Genomic DNA, 18,106 nt, shown 5'->3' on the forward strand with positions numbered 1-18,106 from the left:
TGAAGCGACAACACTAAACAAAGATAACTCATGAGTGTTTGGTCGTCATCAACAAATTCTTCATTTCTTTGAGTCTTCCAAGGGCCCTCTAGAAGAGGAGACTATGATATTTATATAATCATTCATAGAAACATCAAAACAATTCAAAGCTACCCATAACTTATCAACCACAACCTCAAAGTTACCCACCAAAAAGCTTTTAAACTCCCTTCTTTTATCAACCAATGAAGGTGCCTCTTCATTTTTTATTTTAAAATCAACTGAGCAGCAATATATTTGTCTTGACATAAAAAATGCATTTGTAAACTTAGCTTCCATCGTGGTTGCTAACACTACGATAGGCTCACCATTTGATGAAGCCTTCAACTTTACCTCCTTCCACTCCTCTATGAACTTCAACTACATCTTGTGAGAATCCATTTTGTACCTATTAATTAATTGAAGCCATTGCATGGCTAGAGTCACATCGAGTTGTTCTAACTTGATCATATAAAAACTGTGATATTGCTATCAAGATTCAATTGTGTTAGTTTTATTGAGTCAAACTCATTGACCCATATTTCATGAGTATTGGTTTACACAAACCCATCTCTCACGATAATGAATAGAACACTCAACACTCATTGGATCGAGGTGATGCTCACAGAGGTGAAGCATCGAGACTTTGTGGGAGGTTACCCATCCCAGTATTACTCCATCTTGAGTGCGCTTAACTACAGAGTCCCCTCCATGATTAACCCACTCTGCTTGCAACCCCATTTGCAAAACCTTCACTAGGTGTTGTGCCTTATGAACCATTCATTAGAAAGCACAAAGACAAATTCAAGGATCCGTTTATTTCCTCTTCCAATGGATGAGCACAAAGACAAATTCTTGTGGTTAGAATCTCTCTTCTCCCTTTTCTTGATAAAATTAGTACCAAATTACCAATGTTGTTTCACCATGACTAGTATTTGGTTGTTTCTTGACTCTTATTACACATTATATAAAAAATGGGCTTTGTTGCCCCATCCTCTTGACCATGTGATGGGTGAGGATCTTAGTTACCAGGAGACCCATCTCCTACATCCTGAGACACATCTCAGAGACCTCTAGTACTGAAGACACATCTCCAGGTACTAGAGACATCCCCAAAAACTAATGCACGAGATTCTGTTGGTTGCCATTATCAAAGTCTCCCGACCAACAACTAATGTCTCCCACCAAAAACATTGGACACAAGGAATCATAAAAACTCTTAAATCTTATCCTCTATCATCACCTTTGAAAAAATTCATAATTACTTATCTATTAATAATGATAATGATAGCCACTATAGTATTTTGATCAATTTGCTCAATCACCTCTCTAGAAATATTCATCTACAAGGTGCAATTATAATTCATAATTACTTATCTATTAGTAATGATAATGATAGCCACTATAGTATTCTGATCAATTTGCTCAATCGCCTCTCTAGAAATATTCATCTGCGAGGTACAATTATTTACTTTTCTTGTAGTGTCGTGATTTACTAATAATTGTTCTTTTAAAGAGATCACTAGTATGATAATAAGAGATCTTTGTGTAACATTAATTCAACTGTTGGAAATAATGGAAGCCACCGAATATCTCCAGCCTTCTCAAGTATTTTATAAGGACAAATCCATGCGAACCTTATCCACTATCTGACGAACAATACACTTTTTTAAACAATCACACATCTCATATCCTTTGGCATCTAATGTAAAATATATATTGTGAGTTTTGAACACTTTAACTCTTCAACACAATTGACTTTTGACTTTTGTGTACCTAAACTTACAAGTTCATGTTAGACTACCAGTATTCTTGTTTTCAAAGTTCTATGTCATGGTATATTCTAGAAATTACTAAATTATATTAAACAAAAATTGACATCTCAAAGTACCCACTCTTAGCTGTATTAGTAGTAAGTACCGAAGCCAAACTCCAAAGTCATCCTGATCTCATTGTGTAACATCCAATCTTTTATTACTGCATTCAGGATCTTTGAGCCCTGAGTATGTTGTTTAACAACTCTGCCTTCTTTGGAGAAACCCCTTCCATTAGATCATGTCTCCATTCTGTAGTTTGGCCTCGGGTCTTTCCAATTGTTTGCCGATAATTTTGATCCCCAGATTCTGGACAAAATAAAAATAATCGATCAAAGACAAGGGATAAAAGACACTAGTCTTCTTTCCATCTGCAAGTTCACTAAATGTATTTTCCTCCCATCTTTCAACTCTGGCCTTAAGTATTTTTACACCGAATTTCTCCAAGTTTGATATAAGCGCTAAATGTGGGATGTGTGACACACAACCTGGATGTACAGATTTAGGATGGACTTATATAATTCATATATTTCTTCCTGCTGATGCAGCTCCAAACTTGATCAGCCTCTGAATATATCTGTCATGCCACCTTTTTTCCTAGTGATGAATTTAGAAATACATCCTCCTCTATCTGCTCTCCCTACAGTTTTTACTTTTTAGTCTGCATATCTTCTCCCATATTAGAAGGGGAATCTACCTGTCCTTTAAGACTCACCAAACACAGAAAGTTCCGCAAGGAGAAGATATATGTACTGATTTATTGCTATAGTTGTAGCCTAATAACTTCACAAGTTGCAAACCTTCATTCAGATGGATATATATATTTCTGTTTAAAAATTAAAAACATTTTCTTATGGGATTTATTCCAGATTTCTCACTTTCAGTCATTCATATAAATAAATAAAGATATGATATTTTTGTCAGTTGATATACCCAATTATTCAACATGTTGAGTTGTCTTGGAAAAGGGTTGAGCCCATGTAATGAAGTTCTCTAGCTCATAACAAATAAAGATAAATTTTCTGACCTTTTGTTATGGAGGCATAAAATAACTTTGATGCTTTTTTTTTCTTTTGACTGTATTACACTTTAGATCATATTATTGCAATCTGAAGCAAAATTATTATTATTTTTTTCTCATCAGGGAACTGGGCATTGGAATAGTGCCGTATAGTCCATTGGGTCGTGGTTTTTTCTGTGGAAAGGTTTTCAAAGCAACGACTTACGAGAACACACGCTGGGTACGTTTAAGTATCCTATTATTTTCTATGATTATTTTTGTTGCTACATTTCTGATGAATTTTTTGACTAATTTTTATGATGGATTAATATTTCCTTGCAACCAAATAAAGTAGTATTGTAGATCTATATGTGAAAAAGAATTTATCAAAAGTACCTTCCTTTTGCACTTCATTTGTCATTCCATATTTGGAATCTTTTTATTAGATCTCCATTCTATCTCTGCATCTGGAACTTAGGAGTACACCTTGCATAAGCAGAGATTAGGTCAAGAGTAACCTTGGAAGCTGCCCAGGAATAGGTTAGGAAGAGATAATACAAACAAGGAGTCATCAGAGCACTCTTGAAAACTATAGGACAACTAAGAAATTAGGCTTGAAAGCTACTCCGAGAACAATGAAGAAGTCTAGGAGACGGAGAAGTGTATTGAAGATGAAGCAATTTGGAAATATGAACTATTACAATCAGTCAAAAGTTGGACAATGTTGACTATCAATAGATATTTCTGGTGATGCAAAGAATTCTTTCTGTTGATGAAGAGGCGGAGAGAAACAAAGGTGAAAAGACTTTCATTGGTTCATTGAGATTAAGCCTAGATGGAGATTTTGTCATTTTTGCATCTAGAAGTGCATTAGAAACCATTCATGGAATTGAAAATGGGTGGGAGATCAGCCTGATAAACATAGATTGAGCATTTTGATCCATGAGGAAGTTATAAAATCAAGTTAAGATGAAGAAAGCTAAAGATTCAATGACCATACCTAGGTTTGTAACATTTTCCTATGTATTTCTTATCTTCCTTGCGTGCACTTTGCATTGAATCAGACTGAAATTACTGTGGAAAGTTCATGATAGGGTAGAGAGGTGAATTAACTTCATTTTGGTTCAATCTGGAGGTTGTTTGGTGAAATAGAAAGGGAGATCCATTGAATTCTTCACAGACTGGTATAAAACCGCACTAAAACCCCAGGCCCTGGACAAAAATGTAATTTGCCTGACATTTCACCCTTGGTTTTGGCTAAATATCTGGGAAATGTTAGGTCTGTGTGTGTACCATAGGATTCAAGTGGTTGCAAGGCAGTCTGGTCAGATGTCGAGTTTTGACAACATGCCCTAGGCTTGGCATCCCTATGTGACAAGCTTGAGCAAAGTGTAATCAGACATGCAGTAGGTTGAAATGGGAGATTGGGTACTCAATGTTGTGTTGTGATGTTTCTAAAAACTGATACAGGGGTGCTTCAGAAATCAGTTTGGTTGAGGAAAGCATTTGATGCAAGATGTGGAGAATGAACCAATCTAAGTGCTTATTAGGCTTACATTGAGGGTTTTGTGGAAAGGTAGGTTAGAGGAAGAACCCAGTTGGGAAATTGAATTATTTCGTGAGGAGTCCAAATGAGTATTTGGAATGGTCATTAGATCTTACCTTTGTTTGGAAGGTTTGGGAGTAGGACTCAAAAAACTAGAAATAGAGGCATAATTCTACTAGGTCGCCTAGTAGGCTATCTACCATGATTTTATGTTAGGACTTAGAAACCCTAGCAGAACTGAAGGAGGATGGTATAGGAGATATCAAGGGACATTGGAGACTCCTCTAAGTGATCAGCTAGAAGTGAGATGAATAGATCATGTTATGCTAGGGCTTGAGGTTGAGCAAGTTGGTCTGAGGGTGGTTGGTGTAGGAAGTGCGTCTCCATTGGAGGGAGTTTTAGGATTAATTGAGTAAATGGTCTAAGGAGAGAGACTAGGGTAAGTCCTTGAGAAACCTTAAAGAGGGTTAAGGAGTTGGGCCATAGATTTTGGTGCCAAGTTGAGATAAAATCTTGAGGAAACCTTGATCAATCTAGGCCTCTGTATCAAATGAAGTGGGCAATACAAACCTAGGTTACATCACTTTGAAGATTCAAGAGAAGGATGTATGATCTAGTGGCAACTGATAATGCCAATAGGAAAATGGTTAGAAATGGCTTAGCACAAACAACTGGATTCCCTCTAGTATTATAGAGCTCGGAGTTGATCTTGGAATCTATGAAATACTACATGTATGATATGAGGGTGGTGCAAATGCAAGGTAGAGTCTTTGTGAAATTTAGTAGGGATGCAATTGTTGAGGCCCACAATATTCTCTCCTACAAGATGTCATCTATAACCACTGAGTAGACCCAAATGTTATCAACAAGGACCATATATGTGCAAGTCAAAGATTAATAGCCGGTACCTGAAGTATCCAAGAACTCACTTCTCCAAGCTCTCAAAGAAGAAGATGAAGAGAGGAGAGTTTCTTGAGGAGTTTTTTACCTTACGATCATTTTGTGGAGCAGATTTATGGGGTAACTGATAGGCCAACAATGGGGTTAGAACTGGAATGAAATTTGATGCTTAATAATGCAATTCAGTTTGGTCTATGCATGTCAATCTGGGGCATAAGCTTGTGAAAGGTGTTTGGGCAATATGTCATCAAGGTGTGAAAGTCATGATCTGAGTGGGGATGAATGCAACTACAAAGGTAAACCTATTGCAAACCAAAACAACTTTGGTGATAGGAGCTATGACTTCCTTGCGACAAGAACTTGAATTAAACTCTCAACTCTAAAGCAAAGTATTCTAAAAATCAGAAAACAATATAAAGCATGAATTCTTAATCTAGAAAATAATCACATGAGAAATTAACGACAAACCACACTTGCAAACATAATAGAAATGATGTTTAATAAAGAGCATAAATGAACACACATCTAATCTAAAAGAAATCACCAGACATCCCGAGAAGTTGATCTTGCCTCCTTAGTACAGCTAGTGATGGAACACGAACAACTTTCTACTTTGCTTTGATCAAAATAATGTCTTATATTCGTCCAGAAATAAAACAAAGTTTGCAAAATATTCTGCTACAAAAAATCCGCATATAGAAACCTTGTGAATATATCAATCAATATTATATCTGCAGCTTATGTCATGCTACACATATGTATGTGCAATCTATAATAATTGTTTCTATTGTAAATTCTTTTAGAACGTCAACTTTTTTCAAATGCTATATATAGGAGGTATCATGAAAACTTGTCTTCACTTTTTTGTTCTGTAAGATGGGTGAAATGATAAGGTTCATGAAGGATGAGATGATAAATAAGAAGGAAGAAAAAATGATTCTCAGATGAGATGATGAAGGATAAAATGAAATAATGGGTGAAAAGATATGCAATAAGGATGCTATACATCCCCCCATGGACCATCCTCAGAAAACCATGAGAGAAGAGGTATCGATGTTGCATATATACTCAATAATACAATATAATAAGAAACATTAATGAAGTTACGAGATAAAATAATGAAAAATATAACTAATAATAATGAAGTTAAGAAGTAAAATAATTAAAAATAAAACTAATTGTGTTACCAACGCCCATGTCCATTTATGCCAAACTCTAATAGCCAAAAGTTTTCATCTGACGAAAGCTTTATAGATCACAAGTCAGTGTTCAATCACTCACTGATTAGTGGTGTTGTAAAAATAGTTTTCAGCACTAAGAACTTATTTCAACTACAATCTACCAGAAACTGGTTTTTAAAATGTAGTTGTCTAACAATACCCAAAGGTTTTCATTGTTAGGATGTTATTTCTTTTTCCTTTAATTTTTTCATTTTTTTCAATTTTTTTGGTTTTGCACATAACCTACATAGAATGACCAAAAAGAAAGAAACAATGATATACATGCCTAAGAGACACCATCCAAATCCTAAGTTCCTTCTAGGACCCCACAAAAGGCATTCTTGAAACTGGAGTGCATGATGAACTTGAAATAATGACCAAGAATGCCTTGAGCATAATTGGGTTTATAGAATTACTACTACAAACAATGTTGATCCATATGTCTCATACCACTAAATATCGAAGCTTCTTGTAGAACTTTGAAATGCACACTGAGACACTTGGCTAAAAGAATTACTCACAATGATGACAATCCTGAGAACTCCCAATTCTCTATGATGACAAAACATGTTCATGTTGACATCACATGAAGCTATGCTATATTATCCTTTTAAGAAGAAGAGATATCCATTATATGAAAAATTGTAGCTACAAATAACATGCCTTCATTCCTAAAGACAAGGTTATGGAGTGAAAGATCAATTGTACTTGCCTATCTGTCCATGAAATTTTTAGAGAAGGGGAGATTCATCTCTATGAAGGAGTTTAATGATCTGCAACATGCTCAAGATCTTTGTGCATGTCTTAAAGGTATCTCAGCATGTGTAGCTCAAGAAAATAGTACTACAAGATTCATGGTTCTCATAGACCAAGGTACATACCATCCTCCACATGATATAGCACTTAAGAAGAGAACTCCCATCCATGAGTGGTGAACATCTCATGCAAAAATATTCTTGTGATCTCTAATAGTGAAGCACAGTGGAAACTGACATGGTCCAATAGCTAGCAAAGCCAACAAAGTGTGTTATTCAATGCTTATGCAAATAAGTACCATCAGCTGTATTGGTGCAAAGGTGTCAGCTCACCATGATAAGAAACTTGTAACCATATTTTCAAGACCAAGCCTACTAAGTATAGTAAAGCAATATCATTCATTCAATAACTTTACCATTAGGGTAATCATTTTACAAATGACAGGTAGAGTTATTAAGATGAATAGATACTTGATAATAATAATAAAATGGACGAACATGATGACAATAAATGCTTGTGTAGACATAATATCAATGCCAATCAACACAACAATACATAAATTTATTTGGTCCAATTATCACACAAGCAGTTACATTAGAAGCACCAATGAAAAAGTAAATGAGTTTTTATTATAAATCAGCAAGAATTGACAAAATGCAAGGGATTCCGTCCATTGTAATTTCATACTTCAAGGGCATGAGAACATTAAGATAATCCAAAGAATGATAGAAATAAAGTAACACATTCAAGAATACCTTGATTCTTGTTCAGTGATCAATCAACGACATATTTAAAAAAGTCAATGGTTTTCCCCCCAACTTAATTTCACATTACAAAAACATGGGGTCACTAGGATAATCCAAGGAATTAAGAAATAGAAAACCTCCTTTTATCAGTGAATGGTCATCTTAAGACAATACAAAGAATGAAGAGTGAGAAAGATATAGATATTAATACCTATCTCCATGTTCTGTGCTCTTAACTTTTTGTTGCAGGAATAATTCAACAAGGATGAATGACCAAGTAGATATTGAATAAGTCTCATCATCTTGTGGACTAAGTCATGCGGCTGGAAGTAGAACTAAGGACAATGTTAAAAACTCAACTGACTTGCCTACTTTCCAGTTGGAAGCAGTCTGTAATGTTTTGATGAGCAACAAATCTAGGAAGTGTTCTATATTCCTTCTCGTAGATAAAAAGAAGATGGTTTCTTTCTTGTTGAGATAATCTCTCTTTTCTGCTTTCAGTGTAGTTTACTGTACCCATCTGTTCTGTTGGACGTGGACAATTAGTTCTCAGTCAGTTGTAAGTTTTAGTATAGATAAACTGTCGAAACCTCTTCGGAGGTTAGATGGACAGTGAGCTAGTAAAAGACAGATCAGTCAACAATAGATTAATATAACTATTTTCAGCAATATAGTTTTCTTAGTTTTCATGTACTATGTGGAATCATTTTCTGATATGAATAGAGCAATGTTGATTCTGAGTCTATAGTTGAAGAACTCAGACTCACTCACCCAAGGGGGTCCACTCAGTGAGTGATCCTTTGCATTTTGTTGTTTATTTACAGTTGTAGTTGTTGTTCAGTCGCTTGTCTATTCCTACAGCCACATGGAAATAATTCTTGTGTCTATTCGTGCAGCTAAAGTAAAAGAGTAGTTTCCTACCTAATAGATTTGAACATAGTTTCTGCAATTTTTTTTCATGTTGTTGATGCTTTGGTAGATGGTGATTAGATAGGTTTACACTCAACATCCATTTTCCTGCATTATTCTCTTTTCCACAATAGTTAGCATGGCCTCAATAGATAGTGCATATATTGTGCACAACCATTTTAAGTTTATGGTCCTAAGTTGACATATTAAATGAACTTTAGCATAGGATGGATAGCTGTTTAATTAAGATGACCAATCTATGAGTGAAGGAGTTAAACCAAGTTATTTATCCACTTGGAAAGGGCTACAATACTCATGTCGAAAGGTTTATTACCTCATGATATCGTGCAGGCATATTTCTGCTGTTGTGAAATTCAGAATTCCTGTGTACCTTTGTGCCATCTCTTCACCCCTCACGAGCACATTTTCTTCTAACCTTGGAAGACCCTTGATCATTTTTGTCTAATGGCTCAAACTATCATGTGGAATCCTATATAGCAACTATTTCATTGCTGCATAATACAGCATCATAGATACTTTGTTCATCAAAATTCTTGAGTTTAAATTATTGCTAGTCCTTTTGATCTTTTTTAGCATAATGTGTCTCATTTGAATAAGGATTGGTGGAAATACTATGCTTACTTTCATTTTCACAAAGGGTATTGATTCCTTCAACAATTTGTATGATCTCCCTGGTTTTAGAATTAAGTCCATCTTCCTAGTGAGTGTTTGCTTTAGAAATCTGATTTTCAACCTTGTTTAATGAGTAATGTGTCATGCACAGTTGAAGACAAAGCTCATCTATCTCCTCTTAATCATCTTCAAACTTGATTGCAATATCGCTATCTTTGAGCAATTTCAAATAATCCAATTTCATCTTTTCTAATGCCTTCCTAATTGTGTGAAGATGTGTACTATTAATTCCACTTGCTACCCTTTTCTCTTTCCTCAATTTGAACTTCCCAAATAGTTTCTTTAGTATATTTATAGGTTTCATCAAAATACACTAAGGCTGCATCAACCAAATACTCTGACACCTTTAGTTTATCTTTCAATTTACATGCTCCAAATTCCTCATCCAGAAATCAAAATTTTGATTGGTCCTTGAAATCAACCCTTTTAAAGTCTACATCTTGGTCTAGCTCATGCATACAAGTTTGGACAGCCTTTTGGATGGAGGAAATTTTGTTATCTGTTGCACCATCCTTAGATTTATTAAATGAATGTTCCTCCATCTCTAAACATGGATGATTCAGTTTCTTCCTTGGGAACATCTTGAAATAAAACATCTTCATCAAAATGTTTGTCAATGTCAACTTCCAAGTCATCAAATAAGAGGCTTGTATATCCCTTACCATTAACCGCTGCTGATTCCATCTCCTTGGAAGCTTTGAAGTTAGTTTGTTGGAGCCAAACTGTTGGATTCTTTTCTTCCTCAATGTTGGTTCAAACTTCTTTGGCTGACTCTTCTTTGTTATTTCCCCCACAATTGTGATAAGGTGTCTGAATTCGCTGGTATGTGAAGCAAATGTATTCTCTTCTCATTTGGTTATTGCTCATTTTTGGAGATCCTGCGACTTGTGAGCCCACTGATATTAGCTCATTTTCAGTCACGTGCTCCTTTAACCTTTCGATCTTATGCTCATAAGCCATAGGTGAAACTTATGCTCCCCTCTCCAAATTGCCAAAAAAATCTGATTGTAACTGCTTACAGATGTCATCATCCTCATCTAAGTTTAAGGACATAGTAGTTTGCATATAAGCCCTCACATTGTTTTGATGATTATTTCTCAACTCCGTTAAGAACCATTGAAACATTTGAAGAATCATTTTATCACATTTGAGATCCAAGATAATGGTTAATGGCCTAGCTCTTTCCACAATTTCTAGAATCTTATCCCTCTTACCAAAGATGGGTGCTTTGACATCATGTAAGCCATGTAAGCTCTCTAGAATCAGCTGTAGAACCTTCATTAGTATGTCATCATTATAAGGTCAAATAAGAATTGTTATTCTTATGATTTCATTGTGACAAAAATCAACTATTAGTCTCATATCTTCACGCGGATGTTCTGTAATGCCCCCATTGGTTGCCAGCATCAGTATTTCAGGGATTAGCCTAATATTGGATCCTCGTAGGCTAATGAGGATGGTTAGAGGGTCTTCTGAGGATTGGTCCATCTCCAACATTCAGTGATTTATGGATTTGGCCTTCATTAGATGTCATTTGGATTCCATTTACCATATTTACTATGTATAGTAAGTCAGGGGTATTCGAGATGGACCCTTTCTATTTTTAGAAAGTGTATTTGGTCACATGGGGAATTATGAGGAGAGATTCCTATTTCAGACGATATGGCAATCATACAAATATTTCAAGAGATATTAAAGTTTAATTGATTGAAAGATCCCTGATGGATCTCTGTTGCTAATCTGCTGTAGCTTTATTATATTTTTTTCTTTTTAATTTTGTTTTTCCTGTTTATTAAAGTTTTCTTGCAAAACTAGACGGAAATGCAGAAGAGTTTGTTTGTTTTTGCGTTTTTGATGATTATTCAACATAGAAATGAGAAGGAGCAAATGATATGAAAAGAGTCTGAAAATAAATAACAATATGCAGTAAAATCAGAATTGTTACAAATTGTACCAGGCAGATCTCTGAATTATAGAACCAAATAAAGAATTCAATACATTTTCCCTAACAATGATGCCAAACTGGCTGATGGAAAAGGACTGTGAACATGCATATGTCTGTTGCTGACTATCCAACTATATTTCAAAGTGCTGCAAATGGTGGCTACTGCTGCAAGGCTCACTTTCCCATGTACCAATAATCGTGCCTAGCTAAACAATACTGCGGACCCAAGCTGAAATGGTGTCCTCCTCTGATAACAGCTGATACCACTGAAAATTCCAAGACCAAATACTGCTGAGAGTTACGTCCCAGCCAGTAAATACCGTGGGGTTTGTGTCCCAGAATAAAATCGCCCAAGCAGAGCAAATTTGTAAACAAGTTTAAAATGCATAATATGAATGAGGAATGGCGCCTCCATCTCCTTATAACCCCTTCCAAAGCAAATCAAACCCTAAAGTGACTCCAAAAGGCGTTGGGTTACAAAAGTGATTCAAGTCTTAATTTTAAAGTGGCAATGTTACTAAAAATAACCCTTTTTCTCCATAGACATAAATCCGTTCACTGAATCGCCCTGAGACCAAAGAGAAAGATTTAGAAAAGTTCAAGACCTTTCCAACGAGCTATCACACCAAGGGTTACGCATCCAGATGAGGTCAAAATTCGCCCTATTACTCCAAAATGGCTATTAAAGTAGCCTTATTTAATTATTAAACGCTAACTTAGGAAATATTAAAAATATAACCCAAATAGCTACAAAATGCCCAACTGACATTACAAACCATAAAATCATCCTGTCACCTGTCTGTGACTGAAGTCGGAAATCAAGGATCCACTGGCAGTCTCATCCCTAAAATCTAGGGATGCTCCTAAATTTTAGGAAACAAGCTCTATCCCTCTGAAACTGAACCCAAAGAGCAAACTCATGGAAACCCAACCCTGTGCATGATCATACCTCCTAAAAAGTAGGAATGAACCCCATAAATATAAGAACTGTCTCCTAAAAACAAGGAACGTCTCCCCAACTGATCACTAACCGCCAGAACACCAAGTCCCCAACACTGAATAACCATACTGGGTCTCTATCCAACCCTGTCAGCCTACAAGACCCTATAATAAGCTAACTCACATGTCTCTACTAGACTGAGCTAGAGTGGGGACATGACAGCGACTTAAGTGATTTATTTAAATATTTTAATGTTATTAAGTTATAAAGTCACTTGAGTGACTAAAAGATGAAATTGGCTTTTAATCCTACATTGCCTAGTTGTTTGTGTCTTCCCTCATATCAAGGTTATAAAAGCATGGAGCTACATTGGGATTTTCACAACGAATATATGCTATTTTATAAATCCAAAAGGTTGCTTAAATGTGACTAGGTATTTCCTAAGGATGAAATCCCTTAAGGAAAAAGTGAGTCTAGATGCAAACCTAGTGCTCACATTGCAGGGTCAGAAATATGAGTTGGGTTAATGCATTGGTTTTCTGATTGTTGGAGTTTCACGGCATGAAGCAGAAGTGGTGAATGAAATCCCTAAAGTTACTTGACATATACAGTTCTTGGCAGGCAGATGTGGGTGCTGGGACGATAGACAGAGTTGGCAGACACTTACAGTTGAGAGGTAAATATAACAGTAACTTCATTTTGCAGTGACATCGTTTCATGTCTAAGAGTGGCAGTAGCCTGGTAGCAGATCTACAGGTGTTAGGGAATACATACAGGTCGGGTGTGCCATAGTCAGAATCACATACAGCTAACATATCTACAGTTCGCAGCCAGTATAAACTCCACGTAGGAAATACACAGAACGACAGGGTTATCAGATTGTTGGGTGATCTCGGCAGTGACCCAACGTAGCTGTGTCATTAGAGGGGCGCCATCACAAGTATCACCTATGGGCGGGGCAAAAACAGAATCCCATGTGGTTAAGATGGCAGTAACACCATTCATTGCGCAGATAATTTCCTGACAGCACATCATATTCAGCAAGGGCTCTGAAGAACCCACGAGTGTTGTAACTGCAGGTGCCACGCCCCCTTCCTCACATTTAATATAATATTTGCTATCAAATCTTTCAATCGGAAGGCTGTAAGACTGCTGTATGTTCATATTTTCAATACTGGTGCAATAAGAGTGTGTGTTTTGAATTATCACTTTCTGAGATATGAATATCTATACTGCTGTATTACAGTTATTGGGTAAAACCCGACTGAGTGTTTTATTTCCATAAACTTTTTAATTTCTGAGTTGGTTCCTTATGATACTCCATGCATGTATAAATCCGACTGTATCTTGGTCTTTATTAAGCTTGCTGCATGATTACTTTGCTGTGATTTGATGTACCTAACATATCAGTATCATGAACCTTGTAAATATTAAATCACATATGCTGGTCAGTGATGGTTAGATTGGATTATGATTGTTAAACTTGAATGCATTGAGTTTTTTAATTAACAGCAGTTTCATGCATGCCAACTGTTTGGTAAAATTCCTTGGTTAGAAAGTCATTTTTTCTTCAGATTCAAGGAGGAATATTACATGTTCCAATAACTCGTGCTAGACTAAAGCAACCATTGAAGACTGCAAAGACCAATTTAGAAGCTTCCAATCTGACTGGTCTATTCTAGATAAATATGTATCTAATTTTCCCAGCTTAGAAAGAAGACCATTCGAAAATCCCACAGATTCCAATTATATAAAGTCTCTTCTTTCTCTTTCTTTCTAAAGTCTCTTAACTGTTCACCATTAAAGGTTTCATTAAATTCTTTTGAGAAAACATTACTTCTCAGCTCTGCCATTGTCTACATTTTGCTTCCCCTAAAATGCAACCAATGTTTTCCATTACTTCCCCTCGTTCAGCCACGTAGGCATTTTAAGAAACAATTTGCATGCAACTATAATATTTTATTCTGCAAGCTCTATATGTTTCCATTTTGTGCATACCACTTGATAAATAAACAATATTCTCTACTGACGAGATTAAAAACAGACATTTAGAATCAGGCTGTTACTGAACATAGTTCTCTACTGAGTTAACAAATGCCAAAGCTTTAAAGATAAGAGTTTAAGCTTTAGACCTGACCAGGGCAACTCCAACTTGCAGATGAGCAAAATTTATAGATACCACTGCAAGACACCCAGATAACATGCTAATGAATTGTTCTTGATTTTATATATTTAAGTTCAGACTAATAACAGTTCAGGGAATTTTTCTGACAATGCATCCGTATCACTCGCTATAGAGAGAGCTCCACTCTTACACTGCAATAATCTTCCAAATTGCCTTAAGCAACTTGTCTGTCTCATCAACGAAGCCAGATTGTGTTTGGCTTAACCCGGACTTGGCAATCATGACACTTCACAAAAAGATACAGCTCAAACTAAAAAAGGGAAAATCTAGTGCTAATCTTAAGGAATGACAATGGTCATCCGAACTTGCTGGAATCTTAATTCGAATGAATTCTCTACTTGTTCCCAAATTTAATCGTGGACTAGTTTTCTATAGAACATGCTCGGGCTCATAGTAATTTTGTATTGATAGTGACAGCTTGTGCGATGTCTTGATAGAAATGATGGGCTCAAGTTAATGTCTTCAAACTGCTCGTAGACACCTTCAGCTCCTTGTTAGTGAAGTCTAACATTAAACCCTTTTGCTGATGGTAAAGCTCCAGCTACTTAAGATTTTTGGGCAGACAAGTTCTTCTATTCAGGCTCCACAATCGGACATAGTAATCTGCGCATTACTATTTACTGCATTCTCTCCATCTACGTTCAGAAATTAGTGTGCAATATTGTCCTTCCTGCCTTTCAAAGTGTTTGAAGAGGACAAAGACTCCCGGTGGTTGTAGAATTTAAAAACGTTATGTTATATTCCAATTTTTGACTCAATTTGAAATGTTCATATAGCCGTTGAGGTTTCACGTAAAGCCAATTGTTAATTAAAATTTGTTACAATCATGTGAAATGGTAAGATGGTTAATCGTTATAATTTCATATGAAGATGAAATGCTAACCGTTATGATGATATTTTAAAGCTATTTTGGGAAGTTGATTATTTATCATGAATTCATGGGAATTGAAAAGGCAGTTAGCCATTATGATCATTTATGATTAATAACTTGTTATGGTAATATGATTTAACTGTGGAGATTTTCCTTGTAGGGAGCACGTCAAAGGGGTGGAAGCATTGTTAGAATAAAAATGAGGCATAGGGGCACCACCATCACTGGGCAAATAAGTGTGAATCTTGAATCACCATGGCTAAGTTTTAACGATTAGGCAAGCAAGAGTGTACGTTGGACAATACCATGAGCTATTGGACAATCAATAAAACATTAAACATTTAAACACAATCAAAATACGTATCTTTAAATGGTTTATGTTGGCATTCTCATCATTTCATTATGTGTGTGTGTGCTCGCACACACACATAAGTACAAAAAGTATGGTGCCACCATAGTATTAAATCATTCAAGCTCATCTCTATTAACACACACACACACACACACACACACACTGAGAGGATATGAAGATAAAATAATCTCTCAATTATGCACGTATATAGATATGCATATCCTAACAAGTATAACCTTGGAAACAATAATAATATGACACCATTCGAGAATAACATATAAATGTGCAAATACATATATGTATAAAATTATAAATTATTTCTTTTAATAAGGAGACCTTCGAATTCTTTTTATCATAATTATAAGTTTCTATAAGAGACAAGGAGTACACTTGGCATCTTCTTTTTTAAATCGGTGAACCAAGAAGCCGATTATCATTTTGTAATTGCTACCAAGAGCTGTGGCTTCTATTTGAGCCTTCTATATTATTCCCATTTGATTTATGCTCGAGTGTATGTCTGAGAGCAAGCACCAATACTATAGTTCTATTTCTGTTCCCTCTTCCCTTTTCTTTCCTTATTTTTTGCGGTTGATATTGGAGAGAATCTGAGCTACTATTCCTGATATTAAATGGTCTTTGAAGTCTGAAATCTGCATTTAAAAATCAGACTTTTGAGAGCCGGCCATTCGGAGTTAATCAAAAATCCATTCTTTCATTGATCAGGTTATGTGATTAGTTTTCCTAATCTTTATTTTGGTATATGTACTGCATTTGAAAGCATAGATGCAAAAGTAGTTTCAAGGATTTTCATATAACAATGTTTGACTGTGATGTAAGCTAACTCTATCAAATAACTCATTTGATCAAGCACACCAAGTTATCTCACCATGTTAAGTCTGAACCAAATACATATGTCATGCTATGATTTCCTCTTCAAAGTAGCTTGTCTTTCAAATTTGAATTATAAACCTCTGAAGTTTTCTTAAGAGAAGTCCTTGAGGGTTGTTTTGCACCAGTATTGAATTATTATTTCCATCAGCTGAGTTTCAGCAAATGAATTGATATCCTCTATGAACAGACACCTAGGACTCACCCAACTGGTTGGCCAAGAAAGAGGGGGAAGAGGTGGAAAGAAAGTTCTGCAAGAACAAGAAACAAGAAACAAGAATCATAATTGGTATGGTAACTTTATTTGTAAAGAACTATTCAATAAGCTCATGTTTGTCCAATATGTACCCTATTGCCAAGTTGAGTGGTGGACTTAAGAACTAGAATGCTCAGTGGTTGGACAAGGTGTTCCATGTCTATTTCGCGTAGGGAGGGTCATTCTCGAATGAGATTTGTGGGGATATTTTGAGGGTCTACGGTTGGGGGGTTAAGCCCTTGATAATGTTTCCCCTCTCTACAAGATGCCAAGACATCCACCAGACAAAGATGAGTTCAAACATTAGTTGGTAACAGGTATTTTACTTTGATGATGTTTATAGAAGTAGAAGATATGATGGGTTGATTTATATCATCGATTCAATTATTTCCTTAAATGAAAGTAACTTTTCTCGTCAATGTAATTGGTCACCAGTTAGATCGGTTGATCTTCCAACTGAACATGAAATGTATCTATACGCAAGAGATAGGTTTATCTGATGGATTGTTATTTCTGTCTTCCATTTATGTGAATAATGAATATGAGTGTCTTTTCTAACTGAATGTTATTGCCATAGTTAGCAATGGAAAGAGAAGGGATGATACAGTGGCATTTGATATCCTAAATGACACAATGGTATTTGATGCCCTAAATGACACAATGACATTTGACGCCCTAATTAATACATTGGTATTTGATGTCCTAAATGATACAATAGTATTTGATGTCCTAATTGATACATTGGTATTTGATGCCCTAAATAATACAGTGGTATTTGATGTCCTAAATGATAAAATGATATTTGATGCCCTAAATGATATAATGGTATTTGATGGTATGGTGTTTCGATAAAGTAGTATAGCTGTTTGTTCCTAAGTGGCATATATGTATTAACCCGGGTTTTGCAGAGGCATCCCAAGACAGATTTCGGTTTTGAATTCTACAGTATGTAGATTTTTGCTTTGTTAAAATCATTGGTGGTGTTTTCAATTGTTAGTTATGAAATTTTCTATTTAACTGTTTTGTAACCATTAAACTCATTCACATGAACATAACTATTATAACTA

At 35.7% G+C, this 18,106-nt stretch overlaps 1 protein-coding gene across 1 annotated transcript in view; it reads left to right on the forward strand.

The window, feature by feature from the left end:
- Positions 1 to 18,106, forward strand: part of LOC149529103 (putative aldo-keto reductase 1) — a 108,362-nt gene that overhangs the window by 86,071 nt on the left and 4,185 nt on the right. Inside the window, exon 5 of the mRNA XM_089808347.1 lies at positions 2,977 to 3,073. Coding sequence (XP_089664473.1) covers positions 2,977 to 3,073 — 97 coding nt within the window. The remainder of the gene's footprint in view (positions 1 to 2,976; positions 3,074 to 18,106) is intronic.

Source organism: Cupressus sempervirens, chromosome 11, assembly GCF_028749045.1.
Source record: "Cupressus sempervirens isolate cs-2001-9-10 chromosome 11, ASM2874904v1, whole genome shotgun sequence".
In the NCBI taxonomy this organism is placed as follows: Eukaryota; Viridiplantae; Streptophyta; class Pinopsida; order Cupressales; family Cupressaceae; genus Cupressus; species Cupressus sempervirens.